Consider the following 24,101-nt stretch of genomic DNA (forward strand, 5'->3'; position numbering starts at 1 on the left):
GAAATCTTTCATTGTATTATTGATGCAGACTCCCTGTCGGGGGGGCCACAGGGGGGTCCAGACTCAGAGTTACGGGGGCACTGGCCCCTGTTGGCCCCCCCTAGAACCGCCCCTGGTCTCGGCCCAGAGGAGACTGCATTAACTTTTGGTGCTGAACCGGATAAAGGGACGGATCCATAATCTTTTTTCGTAACTTCTTCAACATTGAGAGATTCAGTTTTTTCAACATTTTTGTTAATTTGACAGGGGATAATGCATGGATCTGTTGATGAAAAAAAATATCCGGTATATTTAGATGAGTGAGTAACATCTGGTGTGGATCCAAATAAAAATCCAGATCTGGCATATTTGAATATGTTTTACTTGATGCTGGCTTGATTGAATTAAAAAGGGATTGCGTCATGAGTAGTATTTTTACACACCACTTCGAATAGAGTTTTACCTACAAAGGCAAATAAAAAGGCTCACTCTGTTCTCTGACAATTCTTCAAATAGTGTCAATGTGTGTCAAATCAATGTACTTTAATCCTCGATTCAAAGTTTCTTATTAACAAGTCATTAATTATCGGGGGAATTCTTTTTTGTGTACTAAAGTGTCACAATAAAAATTTACCTTTACAGAAGCAGTGCACTCGCGTTAACATTTTGTTTCTACCCACTCACACTCATCTCATAATCGCATGTGAAAGCTTTTTCCAATCCAATTTTTACCACATATGATGGTCTGTCCAGCCATTTCCCATCTTTTGCCACTGCCTTCCTCCAAGCATGCCCACTGTCAGTCCTTTCCCCCTTTTAAAGGCTCTTGACAACCTCGTACATACAACTCATGGTTAACACGTTCCCACTTAAACACTCCCTTTCATCAATTAGTGAGCTATGTAACCTCTTTGCACCTTCCTCTTTCATACCCTTGCTGTCTCTCACCCGCTCACAGACCCTTCCCCCTGTGTTTAACTTGCATGTCTCAGAAATCTGTTGAAAAGCACATTGAAAAAATACCACTCCGGCGTTACACATAATGGTTGACAGGAGATTACCCTCCCGCCCTCTCGCTTCATTTTCATTCAACCCATCTCTCCCATTCAATCCCCTCGTATTTAACCCTCCTTGTTTATGAATTGAGTATTTAGCGCATGCTAACTGCGGCATTTTCTCCCTGATACATCATAACTGCTTCATGTCAACGCTGCCATTTAGGCTTAATGTCACTAGCCTCAGTCACGCTACCCCCACAGTGTGCCTTATGCATGTCTGATGCCCTATGTGCGTGTGTGTTTTGGTATAATGTATGTGCGCGCCTATTTGTGAGTTAAAAAGAGATGATGTCGGGCAGAGGGGGGCGCAGTATGACAAACCTTTGCTCCATGAATTTCCATACATGGAAGAGGAGCACTGAGCTCTGATTGATGGCGTGCAAACAGGGAAATACCAATATACAAACGCACAAGCAGGCACTCTGTTGGCATGCATTCTGTCAGCACACGAGCTGCTAAGACTGCTAGTCTCAAGCGTCCTGTTTGTTTTTTTCCCGCTGCCATGTTGTATGAATACACAAACACAAAATGTGCGTCCTGCACCACATACACTCGCATACATCATCATGAAAATAGAGGATACCTGTAGAGACATAAACTCAGCCAACACTCACGGACCTACATATCTTGGACATGATAGCTAAGACTGAAGCAGTGAATTGTCACAGTAGATAGAGTTTTACACGAGCCACAGAGAGGGCATCCTGCCCAGAGACTGCTGGCTAACACACAGCAAATACACACATCAGCCACGAATAAACTGAATATTGTTCTTTTATTTTCAAGACATCCACGTGTCTTGTCTTGTCAGGTTATGCTCTTGCTGCTTCAGAATACTTTCAGTAGCAAAAGTGAAACCAGACGACGAGAAAGCAATGATTCAAGGAACTTTAAGTAAGCGATAAATCTAATAAAATATAGTGGGGCCACTCAGGCATAAAAGCTATTCTCATGGTAGTGCAGAGTAATGGCACACATTTTGATGAAAGTGTTCGGTGATTGAGTTGGACAAATGGCATATGATTAATACATCGATTAAAGCATATGCTGACAAAGGTTTTTGTCCATAAAAAAATATCGAGTGGATGAAAAAGGGTCTCCTTTCGAGTTTTTTGAGCGCACTGAACACTGATGATACATTTCTTCCATCTGCAGAGAGCCATGATTGTCAGGTCTCCATTCCTACCGGTGACAGTCACATCCTAGAAGATTATTGTTTTTTGCATCTCATGGCCATAAAATGAACAATTCAGCGACCGTCACACAGCATAAAAAAAAAAAAAACAAGTTAAAGTTCACTGGTAAAATGCCCGTGCACTGCAGATCACTTCACTAGCCTCACTACACACCTGATGGTGCTACCTGATAAGGTTCAATGGCCGGGTTCAGTGGTAGAAATACAATAGGATTTTTTTTCCCCCTTGTTGTAGCCATGACTACAATTTTTAATCCATTCCATTAGCATACTGCATGTGGTGATTATGCAGCCAGAATGAGAACAAGAACAAGTCTTATTTTTCTCTGTGTGACTTTTGTATCAGTGCTGTGTAAAATAAAGAAGTGGAGATAGGTCAGAATGTAATAAAGTCTTGGTCGTGCATGCAATGGACCATACCATGACATGAGTCAGAGGGGTTTCGGAGGCCTCTGTGATTCCACCCAACAACTAATGACTCTAAATCACAACTATTACTGTCTGTTTAATTAGTCTGATCCAGCCGTGGTCACGCACCAGCAGTCTTTAAAGTCCCTAAAGGTTTTGCTCGTATGCTAGTGCGGCAGAGAAACGGAGATTTTGAAAAAGCAGATTGCGTCTGTGTTTGTGTGCCAGAGAGGGAGAGATTTTTTAGTGAATGCTTATGAACGCTGTCTCTTTGCGAAGCTCGCTTGACGAGGTCGCTGCCTCCATCTCTCTCTCTCACCCACACACACACACACACACGCACACACACACACACACACACAAATACCAACGGAGACCTGTCACCCTCAACAAAAGCCACCGAAACTCATCTTGACAAGGTCTCGCCCTGCTCACCAACCCACCACACACACCATTGGCATTATTGATCAATCACTCACTTTCTGATGAAAACAAGAGGGAAAAAAAAAGAGCATCAGAGTTATTCACTTTTTTTCTCTTTTCGTCCTATCAGCAGCGGACATTCCTCAGCAGCCACACGTTTCTCTGTCCGTGGATTCTTTTTCTCTCTCTCTGACATAAAACATAATGCTAGGACAGCAGAAGTCTGTGATCGTATGCGCTGTGATGGCAAAGGGTAAAAGGGCCAACATGCAAGACATCTATCATCCTCGAAGGGGTGTGCGTGTGTGTGAATCTATGTGTGTACGCTGAGGCACACAAGACTGTGTCTGCATGTGTGCGAATGCCGGCCTTTGAATTTATTGATCCGTCCGCAGATACCAGCACAGCCAAATCCACAGAGACAATGTATAACACAATTGCACTCACACTCTCACACACATGCACGCACACATGCACGCACGCACACTTGCACACATCCACCAGGACCAGTCCCAGCAAATATGACGATATGCAAGCTGACATTTAGATATGAACAGATCAATGGCTGGAACAAATAGAATAAGCGGTCTTGATAGATCTTAGGTAAACTGCTGTGTGTGTGTGTGTGTGTGTGTGTGTGTGTGTGTGTGTGTGTATTAGCATGTGTGTGTGTGTATGCTTGTGTGTATGCTGTCTAATTGATTTACTCGCCGTTAGCATCCGTAACACATATAAAACACCCGTCTAACCACCAGTAACTATAGGAAAACTGGCTAATACAATGATGTAGATTCAGGTCACAAGCTTGTATTCTGCATTCAAACCCATATCATTTAAAAAGTGCAATTTTGGCTTTTGTCTGTTACGTGAAGGCAAATAATCAGCATTCACTCCGGCGTCAAATGGCTCTTCAGCATTCAGCTGTGATGGACACACAACACCCGGATGGGTACACTCACTCTGGCTGTTTTTCAGACATGATACTGAGATGTGTGTTAAAGTTAAGGCTGCAGGTTTGGTATTACTTTTCCATCTGTTACTGTTCAAGCAGTGGCACATGTAATTCAGTTAGAGTCGAGTTTGAAATAAGTAAATAAGTAAAAAAAATATGACAAATGTAAAACCATCACCTCCGGCCATGTGACACAAGCATTTTCAGCTGTCTAATCGGTACTGTGCATGTGATCATCAACTCTTGCAAAAAAACAAAAAAAATAAAAAACAAATGTGTTATGTCTAATTCAGAATGTTATTGATTAAGACTTCTTAAAACAAGTTTAATGTCTTCTGGATGTAGTCTGATGAGGTATATGATCCATTGCTTTCTACTGATTCGTTGTTTTTCTGGCAGAAAAGCACAATTGAAAATACACTGCCACTTTTTTCACTGGTTTTCAAAACAAAAGCCCACGCTAGCCAGATCAAGATTTTTTTTTTTTGGACCAAGAAAAAAATGATTAAAAATGAATATTTTCTTAATCAAATTTTCAAAAATGTAATTTAGTGTTATTACCTAATTTAGTCTTCAGCTCACCCACTCAAAATATTGACTAGGTCACATCAATGTTTAATGAGCTTCAACCTTTAACCACTTATGGTTGAATTAATAACTAAACGGAACAAACATTACGTTTGGAAATACTTACCCATGACATTGCATGCGATTACTTTCTGAGCCACCATGATCTCAAACTAAATCCAACTGTTCTCTGTGAAGACTGCCTGATAAATATTCTGCACTCACAACAGGCCAGCGGGGTTACAATAGTAAAATGTTTAATGCGACTCTGTACACCTTAGATGTTTTATGCATCAATGAAGGCCAGTTATTACAAATCTTATTGTTTACTCATACTAATGCGATAGCTTCATAGCTTTAAAAATAGAATATGAGCCAAAAGAACGGATAATCATCTTCACATTACAGGCTTTTATCGCACTCTGTAAACCATCTTTATGACAACTGCTGCAAAAAAAAGTAATACCCAGTATTAGCTCAGTGGCCAAGCTGATCATAGGTCATGTCAGTGTGGGAGAAAACATGGCAGAAGAGAGCAGAACACAGGTGAAATAGAACATTAACCCGTGCCCCAAAATGTCGGAACCTATACCAACCGAAATTGCCTAAGGCGAGGTCAGACGAGTGGATTGAAAGGTTAGCCGAAAGGTTTGTGTACGGCTGTGAGACTGAGACAGATGGAGATGAATTGACGGGGGGAGAGAAATCTTGTCGATGTTTGTGTGCTGCTGAAGCGTTCCTCTGAGCCAGCTCTGCTTCAACACGTTGTCTAATCTTTGACCCAATATGAAACGATTCCTCTGCCATTTTTCATCCACCCATCCATCTGCGGTCAGTCCAACTGTCCATCTGTCACTCCCCCTTCCCCTCTCATTGGTTGCACTATATGAAAGGTACACCACAAGTGTTCATGGCACCAGACGTGGGTTTATCTTCATACGTGTCAATCGTGATACAGAGTCGTGAGTTTCATCAGACCTTTTTATCAGGAGTCAGGCAGTGAAGAAGTAAAACGTGTGTCTACTAATTTCAGCTGCAATTTAGAGGAAAAGTTGACAACGTTTTATTTTGGATGAGTTCTGGAAAACTGGACTCTCCTGCTGTAGAGTCGTCGCAGCAGTGCCTATATCTGTGTAAGGATGCCTTGTGTGTGAAAAATGTATCCTCTTCCATAACATATTTTGCACTCACATTTTGGAAAGCCATTTTTATGCGGTTGGAAAAGTAGCTATTTTGCAGAAGGAGAGCAAGTTTTCTTTATGAACAGCAATGCTCCCCTGGTATCCCAGAGGCTAAGTCCAAGCTGAAATAAAATGCTCTTCCCTGATATGCCTCATGCCAATTATAACTGGTGTCAAAGAAGAACAGACTTTTTCAGTCAATAAAGCACACAATGATGATTTTTTTTTTTTTTTTTTTTTTTTCAGTTGAATGCATTTACCTTCAAGACTGAATTGACAGCCGCATAAAAACTTTTCCATTAACAGTACAATACATAATTTTAAAACCTTTCTAACATGGATGCGTAAGTTATCATTTCACGGAAATTGTGCCTTGGTTTTGTTGGAAAATTGCTCTGAGAACATCTGAGATGGATTCAAGAGTATGACATTTATTGGAACATGGGGGCCAAATAAGTCTTATTCTTACAGGATGTAGCCTATCTGTGTTAGTGTAACAACCATACAACATCAGAGGACGCCGTTCTAACTAGGAAAAAAAAAGAGAGGGTCATATCAGTACACAGTACAAAGGGTCAGTGTTTGAGTGAGTGAGCAATGAAGGGGATGACCAGCTGTATATGGTGGAGAGAACCAGCTGTTATGGCCCTCAATTACACATCTGATTTGGCCTCCAGGGGTTGAAGCATATGTTAAAGTCATCAGCCAGCGGAGCTGACCTCACAGTGCACTCGTGTTTTACAGGTAACTCAGGGGGCTGACAATTTCCATCATTTTAAATAACTTTTCTTTTCATTTTAGCTTTAAATGATAAAACAGCTTTATATCAAAATGCTATGAGTCCATTTCAACTCGACATTGGGAACGCTGTAAGGGAAACGCTCTCCGCTGGGAAACTGAATTAATAATTACATACTTGATTCAATAATTAACCTCCTACATAGTGTTCTATTGTTGATAGTTCGGAGATAAAATGACATGTGCCTTTCTTCCTTTAATCACAGTTAATGGCCTACACAGCATCACATTTGCTTTTACTAAGACGTGAAGTAGCCATTCTGCAGGAATTTTCTTTAAATAAATGCGTAACATTTAGGAAAGTAGCTGGGATGTATTGCATCATAATAGCGTAACTTTAAAGATCATTGTGGACACATCGGAGTACTTAAAATAACTAGCTTGACACCGGCATCTTTAGCAATGATATTTCAGTCTGCATGACCCTGTTTGTTCTGTAAAATGGGAGGATCTCTCCACAATAAACTATTTCTGAAAAGGCACACTTAAAAATCTAAATGAACATACACCTGTTTTCTCTTAACTCACTAATTTTCTGCTTTCTGGTCCAAACTTCTCATTTGATCAAAAGCTTTCAATCAACTTCTTTTGTATCTCTCCTCGCATCTCCTCTATTTAGGAAAGCTGCAGAGCTGTACTTATCTGCAATAAGTTCCTTGTAGGAGGCCAGTCATATGGATACACACGTACGCACATTCGCATTTCATTTTAAGCGATAGGCTTCTAACGCGACTTGATGGCTAAACAGCTTACCAATACGCTGCTGCAGTGAATTTAACTGGTGTAAGCACTTTAAACACTGATGAAATGAAATTTAGTTACGTCTCAGTTTTGGCATCAAGACAATTATGCTTAGCCTCCACAGGTGTAAGCGCACCTGTCATAATAATGCTAAGTTGAATCTACATCATGCCTACTGAGACAAACTCAGAGATGTCATCAGCAATTTCAATATCACTCACTCACAAAAGAGAATGTGTACTCCTCGCTGAGAGCAAGTGGGACACTTCATAAATAAGTTATTAAACATAACTCCGACACAAAATGCCTCCCTGCAAAATCTTAGCGACGGGGCGCTGTGCCCTAAAGTCAGAGCAAAGCCAGGATAATAGATTAGCTGACCCCGAAGTCAGATTACATCTTCGGTCCTCAATTATCAAATCATTTTTATTCCTCCATTTCCTGCTGGGGCCTGTTGAAAGGAGACTATCTGACCCTGAGCCTGACCCTATTACAGAGACAAGGAAGAAGGAGATAACATGACAGTCTGTGAGTGGGGCACACCAGACTTCAAGTGTATAATTTGTTTGTTTTGTGCATCTGAGAGAGATACAGAGAGATACATCCCAAAGCATATATAGAAAATATGAGTCCACAGTGTTATTAAAGCACCACCAACATGTCGGAGGAGAACAACGTTACTACATGATGGGATTAAGAGAAAAGTGAAAATGACAGAAAAGCTGAGGTGAACAAGCTGAGGTAAAGGGTCGCCAGATACAAAATAAAACCACAAGGCGGCAACAAATGTGGCACCAGATTTTCAGTGATGTTGAAAATGCTGAAATAGTGGCTCAGATATCACATGTGACAAATGGTGTAGTGAAGAGAGAACAGAATGAATGAACTTTGACTTGCAGCAAAAAAACATACACACCACTCAAGCTACTACACTTGTTCCAGCGATCCCTCAATTGTGCACACAATAAACACACTCGTGCACACACAGCAGAGGGTCTCCACGGGTCGCTGTGCTTGGAAATTGGACTGTATGTGCGCGTGTGTGTGTTTTCCTTGACACAGCATAGCGGAAAGTTGTCACTTTTCATCACGATGCAGACTTGAGTTTCAACTGAAGTCAGCAAGATTCGAGGGGATCATACAGTATGATGCTTGAGTTGGGCCATCAAACACACCATGTACAAAAACGAAGTGAGAGATGAAAAGTGTTCGGTTGGAGACCGTTTTCATGGTTAGAAGGGAATCTAAACTGACTGCTGACGCAGTGACTTCGGGGCAAAGCATGGTCTTTGGAGCAGAAGTCAAAGACTTGGCAAACATCTACTCTGACCCTCTCATGTAAAAAAAATGTAGGTGCTACAATCACTTCACTCTTATTCCCATTCCGCCCAATCAATTTACAGGTTAAAAACGTCATTCCTGCGTGAATCAGGATTACGGTTCTAAGTGGTTTTCTTGCAAGATCAGCCCTACTTTGCCTCTGATGGACCAACTGGTTGCGTTCTCTATGCTTGACTCAAACTGTTAACTCACAGAGTAGCTCTGGTTCTGTTTGTTTTCCTTGCAGTTCTGATACAGGGGGTACATGAGCTGTCGTTATCTCAGTAAACACACCGACTTCTTCTGCCTCCTTCCTGGTCTTCTGCTGCTCCTCTTGGAGTCACTAATCCTCCTGAGCTGCTTTTTGCTGTGTCTCTAGGCTCGTTGTGTAGAGCAGACAGGCCAGGTTGCTGCTGCCTAATGAGCCCAGAGACGGGTGGAGAAGCTGAGTCAGTCGGTGTGTTTACCAGGGAAACAACAGCTCACAATCAGCTGAATCGGCATCGCCGCTGCCTGCTTTTTTTTTTGCAAAACAACTGCAAAAAAAATCCAATTGAAATTAAAAAATAAATAAATAACATAAACAAAACCCATTAACACAAGACAACCGCTGATCATTCAGTTAGGACATAGCATGCTAGCTCGCTAATTCATGTTTAATTTGTGGTCTGATAAACAGTAAATTCATCAAGGCAACATTTCATCCCTCCCCTCATCTGGCACTCTGCTGTGGGCGCAGGCTCTAGCCATCTCCGTCTATAACAGATATTTTTTTTTGAGTGTTTTTTGTTTTTGTAGATGTGGGGTTTGCCTTGTTTTTATGCTCTGTGTTTACACACTCTGCGATAAAAGAAAAAACAAACGCTCGACATGCAGCGCCATACAGTGTAAAGGCTCTACACCTTTAAAAAATAAAACAAAGCACATTTGCAATTCTCTGTTCTTAAGTGCCCCAGGCTCAGTAAATTACAGTAGTTAGAGACACTTTCTTGTCAAGCTTCCATGAACTTACACAATGTGATGCATGAGTCACTGCAAAAGATTTTGTAATACACCGATAACAAAAGCCTGTATACTCAGAATACTTGAACAATGTATGTATATAGTAATTGCAGGACAGCACCTTTCAATTTCACAGGCTCAACTGGTCCCCTTGTCTGTGTCACTGTTGAGATATCTGTTTCTGCCGGGGAACATATTTGTCCTCTTTGCAAGAACAAAAAAACATACAGAATGCATTTCAACATTCGCCTAGTTGCTCCTCTTAAAAGCTCCCATGTTGTTTGTGGCCATTCATCCATGCACTGTAAGAGGCTTTAGGAAAAGAAAGCCTTTCGCTTTATTGTCAGCTGTTAGCAAGGTACTGTACTTACAGCGTCTCCATGGCCTCCATTGAAACATTCAATGCTTTTATCTATTTTCCGTGTCTTTGCCCACAGTCTCGCATCCACAATCATCTCCCAGTTTGTCCTCCTTCGCTGCACAAAGCCCGCATTTTTCTCTCGCACTTTTTTCATTAATGGTTTCACTGTGCTTCATCTCTCTCCCGCTCTCCTTCCTGTCACCGATCTCCCTCTCTTTCACCCAAGACAATTCCAATTTCACATCTACTACGTCTTCAATAGCATGGATCCCATTAGGAGCCGAGCGTGGGAATTACCGGATGATGCGGCCGTAAACATGTTCCATGAACGAAGCGGCGTTAGTATGGGGAGGCGATGAAGGGCTGAAGAAACACATTTAATGTCTTTCTCCCACTTATTGTCTCCCCTGAACGCCACATTCTCACCTCCATCACCCATCGTATGAAGAATGTTTATCTTTGTCGTGGGGTGCCATCATTTGATATAATGATCTCTGGTGTGTGTGTGGGGACTCATGTGTGTTTTTTTGTTGCTCATGAGAGTAAAGGGAGACAAATTGATAAAGGCAAGGTAAACTAATAGAGATGGAAACATGGTGGCGGAAGAGCGAGGAGTGAAAAGGATGCTTGTAGGGCATGGAGTCCATGAAGGGTGCGTGGGTGAGGCAAAGTGTGGGCGGGTGTGTGTGTGTGTGTGTGTGTGTGTGTGTGTGTGTGTGTGTGCGTGTGTGTGTGTGTTTGCGCATATTTAAGTGTTTGAGTACATAGCAGGGAAACAGAGGATGGGAGAGGGAAAGAGACAGCAGATAAGCACATTGCCAAAGTGAAAGAAATGTGTGATGACAAGCCCCTCTCTCACACACACACACACACACACACACACACACACACAAATCTGTATCATCTCTAAAGTACTTACTGGCATCCCCATTAGTGGCTGCACTAGCGGCAGTCAATAGCGCTAACCTTTGGTGCTCCTTGCACACACACACACAGACACACACACACACACACACAGACACACACGCACACACACACACAAACAGCCAACCTTTCAGTCCTTTAGCAGTAATGCTCTATAATCATTGCGCCTTCCAGCTCCACGTGCACAGATAAAAACCTTAATGTCATCGCACATCACATGCGCGCGTGCACACACACACACACACACACACACACACACAAACACACACCCTGTTTGTTGAGATAAGGACATAATGCCATCTCTCTGTCTGGTGATAAAGTTCAAGGGGAGAACTAGAGCCAAGCCCTTGAAGTGCCCTTTGGACTGCACTGGAAAGTGGAAGGCGGAGGATGCCATCTTTCTCTCTCTTTCTCGGCGAGTGTAGTTGTGTCTGTTTTGTGTGGATGCATATGTTTGTGTGGAGTGCATGCACTCTATGATGACACAGGCAGAAAGGTCCATGAACTGCCAGTGGACCCTACAGTAAAATGAATAATGTAAAGATCAACATTAGGACTGCCTCATTAGATTTGTTGGGTCATAGTCTGCGTATGCTGAGGTTAGAATATACAGCATGGGGGCAATTGTGGCTATGTTAGTGGAGTGACCGTCCACTAAACCGAGACAGCAGTCACCTTGAGTGTCCTTGAGCAAGACTGATTCTTGAATGCTCCGGATGGTCAGGTCATACCTCACATGGTAGCGTGCTGCCACTGGTGTGTGAATGTGTGTGAAGATGGGTAGATGAGAGGCATTGTGACATTGTGATAGTTAAAGCAGCATCTGGGATGTTTCAACAAAAAAGATGAGTGGACCACAATTTCCTTTTGGCTTCTTTTGAACATTTTGTCTCTTGGAGGCACCACTTCAAACAGGCTGAAGCAAAAGAGAAGCATTGTTGTGTTGTGTTTCATTAAATCTCTTTCCATTTTCATATCACCCTTTTGTTTGGACCATACTGTATTACCAATGTAATTACACCTTTGGGTATCTGTTGGTATGCTGCACAATCCTCTTAACTGGGAAAGATACAAAGCAGAGCCCACCATCATTGTGGAGTGACAGCAAACTGATTCATACACTCAAGGACATAAATACAAAATACTTCTGTTTTTGCTCCTATTTTTGTGCACCCAAGAAACTAATTTCTCTCTTTTTATGTGCAAATTTGTAAAACATTTTACCGTTAAGTTAACAATTAACTTAACAGTCTGGAATAGCATCAGTCGTCTGCATTATAACCTCTAAAAAACAGCTTCATATCAGTACCATTATGGATATCAACTGCCATATCAGCCAGGCTGAAGGCCACTCTAATGCTGTGTCTCAATTCAGGGTCTGCATCCTTCGGAGGACGAATTTGAAGGCCAATTACGTCACCACGCTACCCGAAGGCTGTCCCAATTCGAAGGCTCCTCCAAATGCAGCCCACAAATGCAACCTTCTTTCCCTCTTTTTGGAGGGTGCACCGCTACTATCCTTCGTGGCCTCACATATCCCAAGATTCTTTGCCCATTTGCGGGCCTGGGCGGCAGAAATCGTGACGTAAGGGTAAAACATCTGGTGACGCATCCAGGAAATGCTCCAAAGGCTAGACCGTCCCATTTAACAATGGCTGGGGCGGTTAACAAGGTCTCGCCGAAGGACTTGCCTTCAAAGACCGCAAAGACCGGGTCCTTCGAAGGATGCAGTCCCTGAATTGAGACACAGCATAAATGTACACTCTTGCCATGGATGTCACAAGATTTGAGGGAGTGCAACTGGCATGCTGATTGCACGAATGTCAACCAGGTGGACTTTTTTTTTTTTAAAGACAGATTTGCGTCTGTGTGTGTGTGTGTGTGTGTGTGTGTGTGTGTGTGTGTGTGTGTGTGTGTGTGTGTGTGTGTGTGTGCGTGTGTGCGTGCGTGTCCACAATCTGCCATTGATTCTTTGTTCTCTACTAAAGTGTATCCTTCAGCTTCTTCCCCATCCCCATTTCCCTTCACCTTTTCTGCTCGTCTGCTCTTCGCATGTTTCATCCTTCACACTCTACATCATCCATTTATGTCTCTATCTTTATCTGTCCCCCCCCCTCCCGCTGTACCCTTCTAAATCACTTTTTCCACTGACCTCCATCAAGGAACAAATACAAAATTTCAAAGTCATTATGCCATGCATGCCAGCATTAACTGGAGATTAGCTCAAATGCCTGGCACAATCTGCGTTACAGCTGATAGGAAGTTCATTTGATTTTGAAGTTTTGTAGGAGTAAGTCACCAAATTTATCAATTTAAATGCCTTTGAAGACACCTTAATCTTTGTTAAGCCCTACCCCTCTTTGTGTCCCACGCCTCCCTGTCATTTTTAGTACCTCAATTGATCCTTCAAACTCTTTCACTATCTCCCTGCCTTCCTTAGCTTCATAGCCTCCCTTTTTTAAAATGAACTTCAGCACCCTTCTGTCCTCCTTCTCCCTGACTGTCAATCCATCAAGAACTCCTCCACTCCTTTTTTTTTTCTTACATCCTGTCCTGCATTTCCCATAATAAAAGACATCACAGGCATGACACACAATCTGTGCGTGCAATACCAAGAAAATCTCAAAAAAGTCGAAATAATTCAATCAAACAACCCACAAAACTCGCCTATGTTAATCACTGTCATTTTCTACCCTTCAATCTGTTTCTGACAATGCTCGGCCAACCCACCGTCCTCCATAGCTGAGTGGTTAACCTCGCGAAGTTCAGCGAAAGTTGACTCTGAATGAAAAAGGGAAGCGTCGGCCTTCACGTATCAGTAAGCAAACGCAAAAGAGACGGCTGGGAACATTTATAACATACCGAACCACAGAATCATATGAAGTAGCTCTGTGCTGGGATTTCTCTCATTTCCCTTCATTCTAAAACGTATAATGCATATAAATGTTAAGAAGATTAAAGAGTGATGTTCAGATCAATTTGTCTTTCATGTGTCAGACCGCAAGTTTAAAACATACTTTAATCCTCACTGAAATGTAATATAATGTAATGGCATGTAATACAATATAATATGATGTAATTATATGTCGTGCAGTAAATGTTATCCAGTTTCGACTGTAATTGACAGCCCACATTGTCTTGCACAGGCATACATTTCATGGCCCTTGGGACCAGAATGAATCTGAGGTATTCATTATAAATTGTGGAAAATTCATGCGCAGGGTGTTGATAAGAACATACATATTCATCAATGGCAGTGGTGCAAGGCGGAATCACAACATCTGAATTAAGGCTCCATTAGCAATAGAAGGCTTCTAATCCGGACCCCCCCAGGGATGATTGTCAAGAATGAATTAAAATGTTTTTTAAGAGGCGATCAGGTCCGTGAGAAAATTGTCCGTGACCAGGAAAATGGCTTGGCTTCAGGCGGATTTTACACATAGAGGGCTTGTTTTTTAAAGGTGCTTCTTTACAATACCTGTGGGCAAGGATCCAGCCTTAATTTGAATTTTCTACCCAAATCACCATAGTCAAGATTAATGGTAATATGTACAGTATCTTAGTCACAGCATGAAATAAGCATCTTTTTGTGACCAGCTTATTATCATATTTTGTTCATGGTTCGAGTTATGTTGTCGGTAATACAGTCTTACAGAGTAAATGACAAAGTGCGCAGAGTTTAGACACGATCCGTGGCATAAACACATTTCAGTCAGTGCCCTGCCTCATATGTGTCACCTTCACTGACATTACAATTGATTAGAATGAGAGAAAATGACTGGCTTTTGGCAGAGAAACTGAACAATCAACAGAACTGACATTGAACGAATTGCCCATTTACTGCTGATCTGAAATCTGTAATCAGAAGCAATCCCCTGTGGCTGATAGAGGAAGTGATTTGTTTGTCAAAGGTGTCTTGTCTTGGGAAGTTCTTGGGAAAATATTTCTTGTACTGTTTATTTGTATGACATATTTTCCATCTGTGCAATGCTGATATACAGTATCAAGTGAATTCCATGACATTAGCCTTGAACAACTATTGCAAATATTTTTTTCTAACCACTCATCCGTTGAACCTCACCTCACCACATGACAATTTTATAAAAGACATAATGCAATTGTGGTTTAAGGAGTAGTTGTCAAGGGGCACCATGTTGACAACTAGACCCTAAAAAGTTACGTAATTTGCTGGTCACATTTGTACTTTCCAAACTTTATACATCACTTCACTGTGTAAAAGTATAAAAAAAACATTTAACACATGCCAAAAATTATTCCATATTCCAGCCTTTATGACACGGCTACAATAACTGTCAGAATAGCAGGACTTTTCTTGATCATGTTCAACATGGCCTACACTTAAACATATACCAGACATATCACATTTTGAGTTTTGACTGAACTCACTTAAATTACACACACAAAAGAAACAATGTAAAACAGTAAACACTATAATTAAAATATCTTTACACTACCAGCACCTTTTATTCCACATCAATTAAAAGTGACTGCATCATTTCCGTGATGATTTTTGTGGTCGCAGTTTTTTAAAAGAGAAATGACCAATTTGTCACACGGGTTCCTTAACTGAGTGACCGAGAATGTTAAGTCAATTAAAGTCAGATTGCCAGGTCCCATATTATTCCTGCGAGGATTATTAATCAGCTGAAGCACCGTCATGATAGACACTGGCAGTATGTGCTTGTAATGAGAATGAGAACTGGCCTGTTAAAATAAAGGGTCGGTTAATACATATATTTTTTTGTATCTGTCTGTCTTTGTCTCTCATTGCAAATGATGCATGGAGTCTTAGCCAGTGTGTAAAGCGTGTAAAGCATGTAACAATTGGTTGCCTTCCTGTCATTATTAATAAACACATTTATCACCTGTGAAAACTCTACATGAGAAATTCTTGTGTATCGTTCGCACCTATGCACTGCACACAGTTTGCAGTTAATTGTAAAACAGAACGATTAGACTGTGTTGCCTATTTTGGCCTCACATGTTAATATTTATAATCAAGTATAATTGCTTTAACAGCTGTTTGTAGTTTGCTCGACTCGCGTATTAAACCTTTGACTGTCAGACGTCTTTCAAAGCCAACACATTGTGCGAGCGCTGCTGTTAAATGTTCATACATCGGGAGTCGTTCCTTTAATGCTCTTACTTTGAACTTGTAATTACTTTGGAGTGGTTGTGTTACTTTTTTTGAGAAGTATTGTAAAGTCTAGGCAGACAGGTTTGGCAGAAAGTTCCAAATACTGCAGTAGGTTTTCTATGACTTTGACTTGACGACTTCTTAACTATTTAGTGCATGTAGGTGGGGCGGTGTGCTGCAATTTGAAATGAGAGCAATTAAAAAAATAACAAGCAAGGGAAGACACGCCAGATAAAGAGATAGAAAAAAAAGAAAGGGTAGAAAAAAGTACAATCCTGAAGCTATGACAAAGACTCGACAACTTTTTCAAAAGCTCCCCGCTCCCATCAGAGCCACCCACCGTCACTGTAACAACACAATTCCACCCACTGAGTAAAAATTACTTCCAAGTTCCCTTATCTTCCAAATGCCTTTTCTTCGGGGCAATTCAAGACATGAGAGAAGAGGATCATAGATCACAGGGCCTTTATGTCTGAGTTTGGGGAACTGTCAGCGAAAGAAGAATTAAAGAGACCTGAAAGTATGATCAAAAATACATAAATAAGTAGAGCGCTGTGCCAGGTTGGTATTACAATTCATCAAGCGACTGCGCCAAGGCGAGGAAAAAAGCCAGCGATCTGAGATTTATTGATGCGTAGATACTGGTGTTTTCACATATTGTGCAATATGTAGAGCGCATTTTCTCTGGGTCATACAGAGCCGTCACTGAGCTCTGCTGATGTATACACGGTGTGATCATTCAGTGTCTGGTCGGACATCAATACCAACCCTTATGACTGATGTGTGTTCTGGTTCTTTCAGACAGTGGACAGTGATGGCAGCAGGCTTTACTTAGCCCCCCCAAAAAAAACTTTTGCACTGGATACAGCTATATTCAGTGAATACATTATTCAACACGTCTCATACAGAATATTTTCCTTCATGTTTCATTTGCATCATCTGTCATCTCTGGAATCATCTCCAACCCGTTTGATGGTCCTTCAAGTAGGAAATGTCAGTTAAAGAGAAAATAGTCCCAAAATGGCAACGTTTTTAAAATTTAACGCCCTGAGATCAAATGGCAAAATTCATATTTTCCACTTCTTTGCATATCTAACAGCAAGTCTGTGTGTGTGTGTGTGTGTGTGTGTGTGTGTGTGTGTGTGTGTGTGTGTGTGTGTGTGTGTGCTCGTGTTTGTGTGTGTGACGGAGAGAGACAGAGGACTAATTCCGCCTGAGAAAAGTCTGACTCGAGACAATATTGTCCAATTTCCCCCCATAAAACTAATACTTCTGTTCATATACTGTAATATTCACTCACTCATTATTTCGTCCTACTTCTGCCAGGAAAGTATATGATGAGTGGAGAAAGAAAGCGCTGACTGAACAGAGATGGATACAACGTCCAATAAATACCAATGAATATTGTTTTCTTACAAATTGAAACGTGTGAAAAAGGCTACGGCAAGGCTTTGCATCTACAGAATCACAGTCACTTCAGTTCAACCTTGGGACACTGCAGGTAAAACTCCCCTTAAATCTTGTTGCAATAAACAATACTTACATCTGTGTTCCCACCACAGTATTTTGGAGCTATTGGTATTGCTTCTACTCTACCATACATCGCTTTTACTGCAAGATCATAGCCGCCACGAGTAATTCTCATGCATAATTCATGATAAGAGTATAAATATGTACGATGTTATAAGATTTTATGCAGTTTTTCTTGTGCTCTGTGTTTAAGTTGCTAAGCATCTCAGACACATTTAAGCAATGAGAAAAAACCTCACAGCAATAATCACAACGATTTTCATTTTCTTTAATTCATCGTGTTACTGGTCCTTTTATGAGCTGCAAGACTCCATAAAAAGCCGTTCATTAGTTATGACAAGCAATATTTTTAATAAGACAATGATCCCAGGGGCAAGAAACCCTCTTTGCTCTTCTGTCTACAAGAGGTAGGTGGAACAGGGAGATGTATGTACCAGCAAGAAGCCCTGTTGGCTGTGGCTGGTACACTCACCCCCATGTACTAGACTGAAAAAAAAAAAAAAAAAAAAAAGCGACAGAGTGAGCAAATGTTAAATAATGCAGAAAATTGAATGAGCATGAGGGTTCTGAGAGGATATCTGTGTGCTTATGGGTGAAATGCATGGATATGCATGGCGGTAGACATTCTGCTGAGAATCCAGCATATGTTGAACTGTATTTCGTGCTGGGCTCACATCACAACAGCGACAAAAAAAGCCACAAATCACAGAAAAAGCGAGGACAGATACTCACAGTATAGGAACATGAAGGAATAGATGAGCTGGCATGCCCATGATAACTTTTATCTGCCTTCACAGATTGGCTAGAAACCATTCTTTAGTACATTTCTTGTCTTACATATGTGGTCACATGATTTGCGCAACCATTGACTAACAAAAGTCAGTCAACCAATTAATCCATTAAAGCCTGACTCTTGAATGCAGCATGCTACATGATACATTTGTAACATTTCTAGACAAAGTTCTGCCTGAAAATCCAACTTAACCTCCTCACAATGCAAACTTTGTGGCTCTTTATACTTTACGCCTGACTTTCTCTTTTCCTCCCATCATAATCATTATTTCCACCAACTAACAGTACATATGTTTCATAATAAGTTGATTGCACAGACGACCACAATGACTGTTCCAAAAAGGAAACACATACAGTTTGACAGTGCAAAAATGTATAAATAGTCAGATTTGTCATTTCTTTCTGAAACTGAATCACTGTTTTTTTTAAAAAACTTTTTTTAATTGTTTTTATTATTATTATATCTCATCACTTCTTTGGTGATCACACTTTTTCACGTCTATGTTTGATCATGTGGGTAATCTACCAAAAAGCCTTTTTACTAAAAGTTAGGAAAGGATGGATTTAGGCACCACCCTTATACTCTCCTAATTGTCATACATCCTCTGATCACTCCCTACAGCCTACGATCTCATCTACCTTCCTCTCCCACGACCCCTTTGCCAAAGTGTTGTAGCTTTGGGACAGCTTCCAGTGCACATCTAACATCAGGGCCTAATGCAGCTGGATGGGAGGTGCTCTCTGTGACAAATGACCTCACAAATAACTCTGCTGGAGAAAAAAAAAACAAGGTCCCAATCATCTCTTTCTGCCTCCACATGTCTGTCTCTCAGTCCTTGCACCGCTCCCTCTCTCTCCCTTTACTCCTCCTTGCCATCTTGTCAGGAAGACAGAGAGATATGCGATCATCAATCTTGTCCACTAATCTTTACCATCTCCTGACACTTCATCTCAGAAACCCCTCTCCACTTGATGTCCGACTAAATTAGATTAAATGACTGCTTTGTCAACCTGCCCGACGGAGAGAGAGAGGGAGAGAGAGAGAGAGAGAGAGAGAGAGAGAGGGAGAGAGAGAGAGAGAGAGAGAGAGAAAAAAACTCCTGAAAAGTAATTTGGGTTCCACTCACACGCTAAAATGGAGGCCGACACTTCCATGTGGGATAATGGCCGAGGCAATTTTCCACACCTATTGTAGATCCGATCTCTCAGAACCAGCGGGTGAGTGATTATAAGAATGCATTCAATCATTATTTTCCAGATATGTTCACTCAGATTTCCCAGGTGTTTCTTTGGATTATCACATGTCTTATTTTAATTCAAAACTAGTGCCCCATTCATCTTTATTGTTGACAATGGTTTAAAAATATATATATATATCTGTATATATATATATATATATATATATATATATATATATATATATATATATATATATATATATCTGTATATATATATATATATATATATATATATATATATATATATATATATATATATATATATATATGAATTAGCTTTTACATGTGGGACTGATAAATGTGGTGAGTACAGGCTTCACTTGTCAAAGTAGAGCATTCATACCTCGATTGAAATATATATTTTATGTAATTTGTTTATTTAATTTGATTATAGCATTTAGCCACGTTAGCTGCTGAGAGGGCAGTTGCACCAGTTGAACCTTTCAGGTATGATTATAATGCACAGTAAAGTATGGAAAACGTTGAATGCACAGTGGTCAAATGCAACAAGTTGTTATAACCTCACATTAGGTTGAACACTTACAAATGTATTTAAGATGATATGACTACAGCTAGTTTAAACCTGTCATGATGTCACCCATTGGTTTGTGGGTTATTGTTTTTGAGCCTTGAGTTAAGCATTATGGGTGTCGCCATCCTGTTTTTTTGGAACCATAAGTTACCGCCATTGGACGGCTGGAGCTGACACATGGTACCATAAATTACAAAAAAGAATGAATTGAATTGAAGTGCCGTTGGTTGAGACTGTAAACTCATAGAACAAAACATTTACAGTGGCAATACCTCAAGTGAAAAGTAAGTCTGTTTTCTCTTAAGCTTACATACAGTCAGACTTTGTTGTGAAACCAGTGGATTTGCACCCAGCTGGCCATTGAATCACTAACATAACTAATATGAATTAAGACCAAGACAATAAGACTCAGGCCAAAGAATATCCATGTTGCTGCGTTCCTAATGGTATGTAAGTAGCCAGTTGACATAACCTGTTAGAACTAAACTCTTTCGTACACAAAATGGTCATTGTTCTGAGTTATTTGTGGGAGTGTTTCTGCTCTCGAGTGTTAAAAATATCACTTAAAGCATGCTTAAAATTGTCTGCAGCACATTGTAAGAGTGCAAAACCTTGAGACACATTGTCACAGTCCTCACAGACACACAATAACACCCCATCTTTCACCCCTCCCTGTCACGCCTCCAACCAAATTAGATTGTGATTGCTCTTTCCGAGGTCACTTTTAATTAAACTGAGATGAGAACATGACACATGGGATTAAGCCCCATCCTACCGCTTCAAATTATGAATTCATAACTAATGCTAGAGCCTATTGCCTTCAACCATGACCTCCATATCATTTATGTATAAGAGCAAAGGAACTCCCCTAATTGTCTTCTTCTGCAGAGATAAAGAGCACAATAGGAGGGGTTGGGGGAGGTGCATGCATGCGTTTCGGTGCACATGTGTGAGTTTGGGAAGGGCGTCATTGAGACACGTGTAAGGAAATACACGCATTTAAACACATATAGACTGCGTTATTGTTGTAAGAGAGCTCAGAGTCAGAGAAACATGCACACCAGGCTCATAAAACTCAGATCAAACTGTTAAACTTCGTAAACCTGGCAGTGTTCATTAAAAACAAGTTGCCTGAATCTTGCTTTAAATGTGATTAGTCAAACATATATTAGTGTACTGATTAACAATAGCACGAGAAGTACTAGAATCTATAGTTTGCCAACCAAGCACAGGCTGACTTAACACTTCCGAGCATTTAGTGGACCACTGGTCCAGACGTGCACCTGCTGGATGTGATTTGTTTCCAGCATTAGTGTTAGGCGTCTGCCTCCCTCTCGACACAGTGCACACTCTTTCAGCATGTCTTCTGCCGGATAGGCTGCAGAGCCAATGTATTCACTCGGATGAAGTTTGTCCAAGAAATCAATTCTGATTGATTCCGGTCCAGTAGGAGCGGTACTAACCTGCGCAACTGTTTCCTGTGTCTGTATGAAAGCGTTTAGAGCAACGAGACATGCTAGCCTCTCGACAAATAGGGCTGTGAGGGTATCATGAGGTTCAAGGTATCTCACAGATGGTGAGAAACCCTTATGATACTGTAACTGATGTTTCCCACTGAAATTGTTACAAAGCAAAAGACAAAAAAAAAAAAAAAAAAAAAGAAAGCGGCCTCCTTACCTCAGTGATAAAAGCCTTAGCAGTGGCTGGGCTCATGAAGAGCACAGCTCTGCGTAGTGTGTCCCTGTAGCGGTGCAGCTCTTCGACTCGCATTGTTCTGAACAGACTTGTGATCATCATGTTGATATTAGATTCCACCTTCTGAAGGGATACATCCATTCCCTGCTGGGAGGTCCGGTCTAGGAAATCCTCAATACCACGGATATCTGGAGAAAGAGAGGCAGAGATAGAGAATGTGTTTGGCTCTGGGGGGACGCACGCATTTCACTGACAGTGTTACACAGTGAAAAAGACAATATAGAGGACGGGGCAGAGAGACAAAGATACACCTGCTCATACGGATTTGGCAGATATATATTCAAACCATCACTGATTACTTTACAGCACATCCTCTGCTGTAGCTGATTAGTTTTCTCTCCGCACGAATAGGTTCGGTAAATATCTCAGTTCCGGAGATCTTACTGGCAGTGATTCTTTACCATTGTATCCCTTGTATTAAACCCATCACTCTACAGATGTCGGTATTAAATGCCTTCTTCTTTCTAGAAACTTGAATATCCAAAGCAATACGTAGACATGCCCTCTCCCTCACACACGCACACACCCACACACACGCACAGAAATGAAAACAAAAGTATAGGGCTGTGATTCATCGGAAGTGAGAGGCATGTTTTTGCCTCACTGTTACATTGATTTTGACACTTTGGTCTGTTGATACTGATAGACAGAACTATCCCTAGCGAAAGACGTGCACCGACATTGAGGTTTCTGTAAGCTTTACAGATTTAAGGGGATGAAAGCGACCAGCAGCTCTAAACTTCTCTCTGCCGATCGCTCCACAAAGATCCCCCCCCCCGCCTTCCGTGGCCCCAGTTCTTGCCCTAGGAGGCTGACATTTGGCGTGGAGGTCAAGTGTGTCTGATAAGAGAAGCGGTTTGTTGTTGTGTTGAATATCTGCCAGTTACCGTGCTGCAAGAACAAGGACACGTTAAACAAAAAGCGCCCCGTCCTGCTGACACCGCCACACACTCTTTACTCCTGCCGGGACACTAAGAGAACAAATAACTAATGACACTGTTAAGAGTTTGAGATCAGAGAACCAAACCACTGTAATTATCGCTATTAAGAGGTTTTTTGGTATGATAAATAAACCCGGATGCCGGTGTCAGGATTTTAACAGCCCGGCCTATACCTAATGAGATACATTGCAGGTCAAGGTAATGCTAATTAAGGCACTTTGGTTGAGACCACTGCTAATGATGTCGAAGGATGTGTGTGTGGTTATGTAAAGCAACTACCTAATGATGTATCTGATATGGAAAACGGATGACACTGTCGTCATTGCCCCTGTCGTGGCGGAGCAATTAACCGGATTGATTAGACTTGTTAAGGGCCAGAGGGCCGGGAAGACGGTGTGATTGCATCAATGCCAAATTTTTGGAGGGTTTAACAGCGTATTAAGAGGAGACGCACATGGCAACGGTTCTGATCCAGAGAGAAATTAATTCACGAAACACACATCCGAACATGACACTGATTTGAGTGAGCGGGATGCGAGTCGAGAGGTGTGGCGGGAGACATTTTTTGACTTCAGGTCTGACTTTTTTTGTGCGTGTCAGATCACGTCATGGCTTTTCCCACGGCGGGCAGATTAGGAAGGAATGTTTTCAGTCTTTCAGCGACAGCAAATCAATCAAAGTTTGGTGGAAAGTTGAATTCTTTCTTTCGCAACTTTAAATACTTTCACACTCTCTTTTCCGGCACACAGGCAGACAGCTGACACTCACGAGACATGCAGAAATCCAGAGGACAACACCTGGGCAACCAATCTGCTTAGGGAGTTTTACATTTATGCATACATTTGCACACTTGTACCGCAGGTCTGCATGTCTTGCTAAGTCTTCTTAGCTTTCATTTCAGTTTGTCCAAGCCAGTCGTCCTGGTTCGTCTATTAAGTGTGATGTCAATCGCTCTGTGTACATGTGTTGGTTGGGCGAACAGAGACATCGAGATGGCATCTTTAATGGCAAAAATAACAGCGGCCTTATCTGTCGGGGGGGCACGGAGCGACAAAAGCATTACAATCTAATTACTATCATTAATTAGCAGAAATAATTATTCGTCTTAGTAGTTGTAATTGCTGTTAAACTATATTATCGTCGGCAACACAATCATCATCACTACTGCCGAGACTCCTGATGAGCTACATGACGTGAATTAACTCCATAAACAAAACGGATACACTGAGCACCCCGTTCACTTCAT

At 41.3% G+C, this 24,101-nt stretch overlaps 1 protein-coding gene across 3 annotated transcripts in view; it reads right to left on the minus strand.

Moving 5' to 3' along the window:
- Window positions 1–24,101, minus strand: part of grid2 (glutamate receptor, ionotropic, delta 2) — a 494,495-nt gene that overhangs the window by 177,176 nt on the left and 293,218 nt on the right. For all 3 annotated transcript variants that reach the window (XM_030416162.1, XM_030416164.1, XM_030416165.1), the window contains exon 4: window positions 21,837–22,042. In XM_030416162.1, the coding sequence (XP_030272022.1) occupies window positions 21,837–22,042 (206 nt within the window). The remainder of the gene's footprint in view (window positions 1–21,836; window positions 22,043–24,101) is intronic.

Source organism: Sparus aurata, chromosome 5 (assembly GCF_900880675.1).
Source record: "Sparus aurata chromosome 5, fSpaAur1.1, whole genome shotgun sequence".
NCBI classification, from domain to species: domain Eukaryota; kingdom Metazoa; phylum Chordata; class Actinopteri; order Spariformes; family Sparidae; genus Sparus; species Sparus aurata.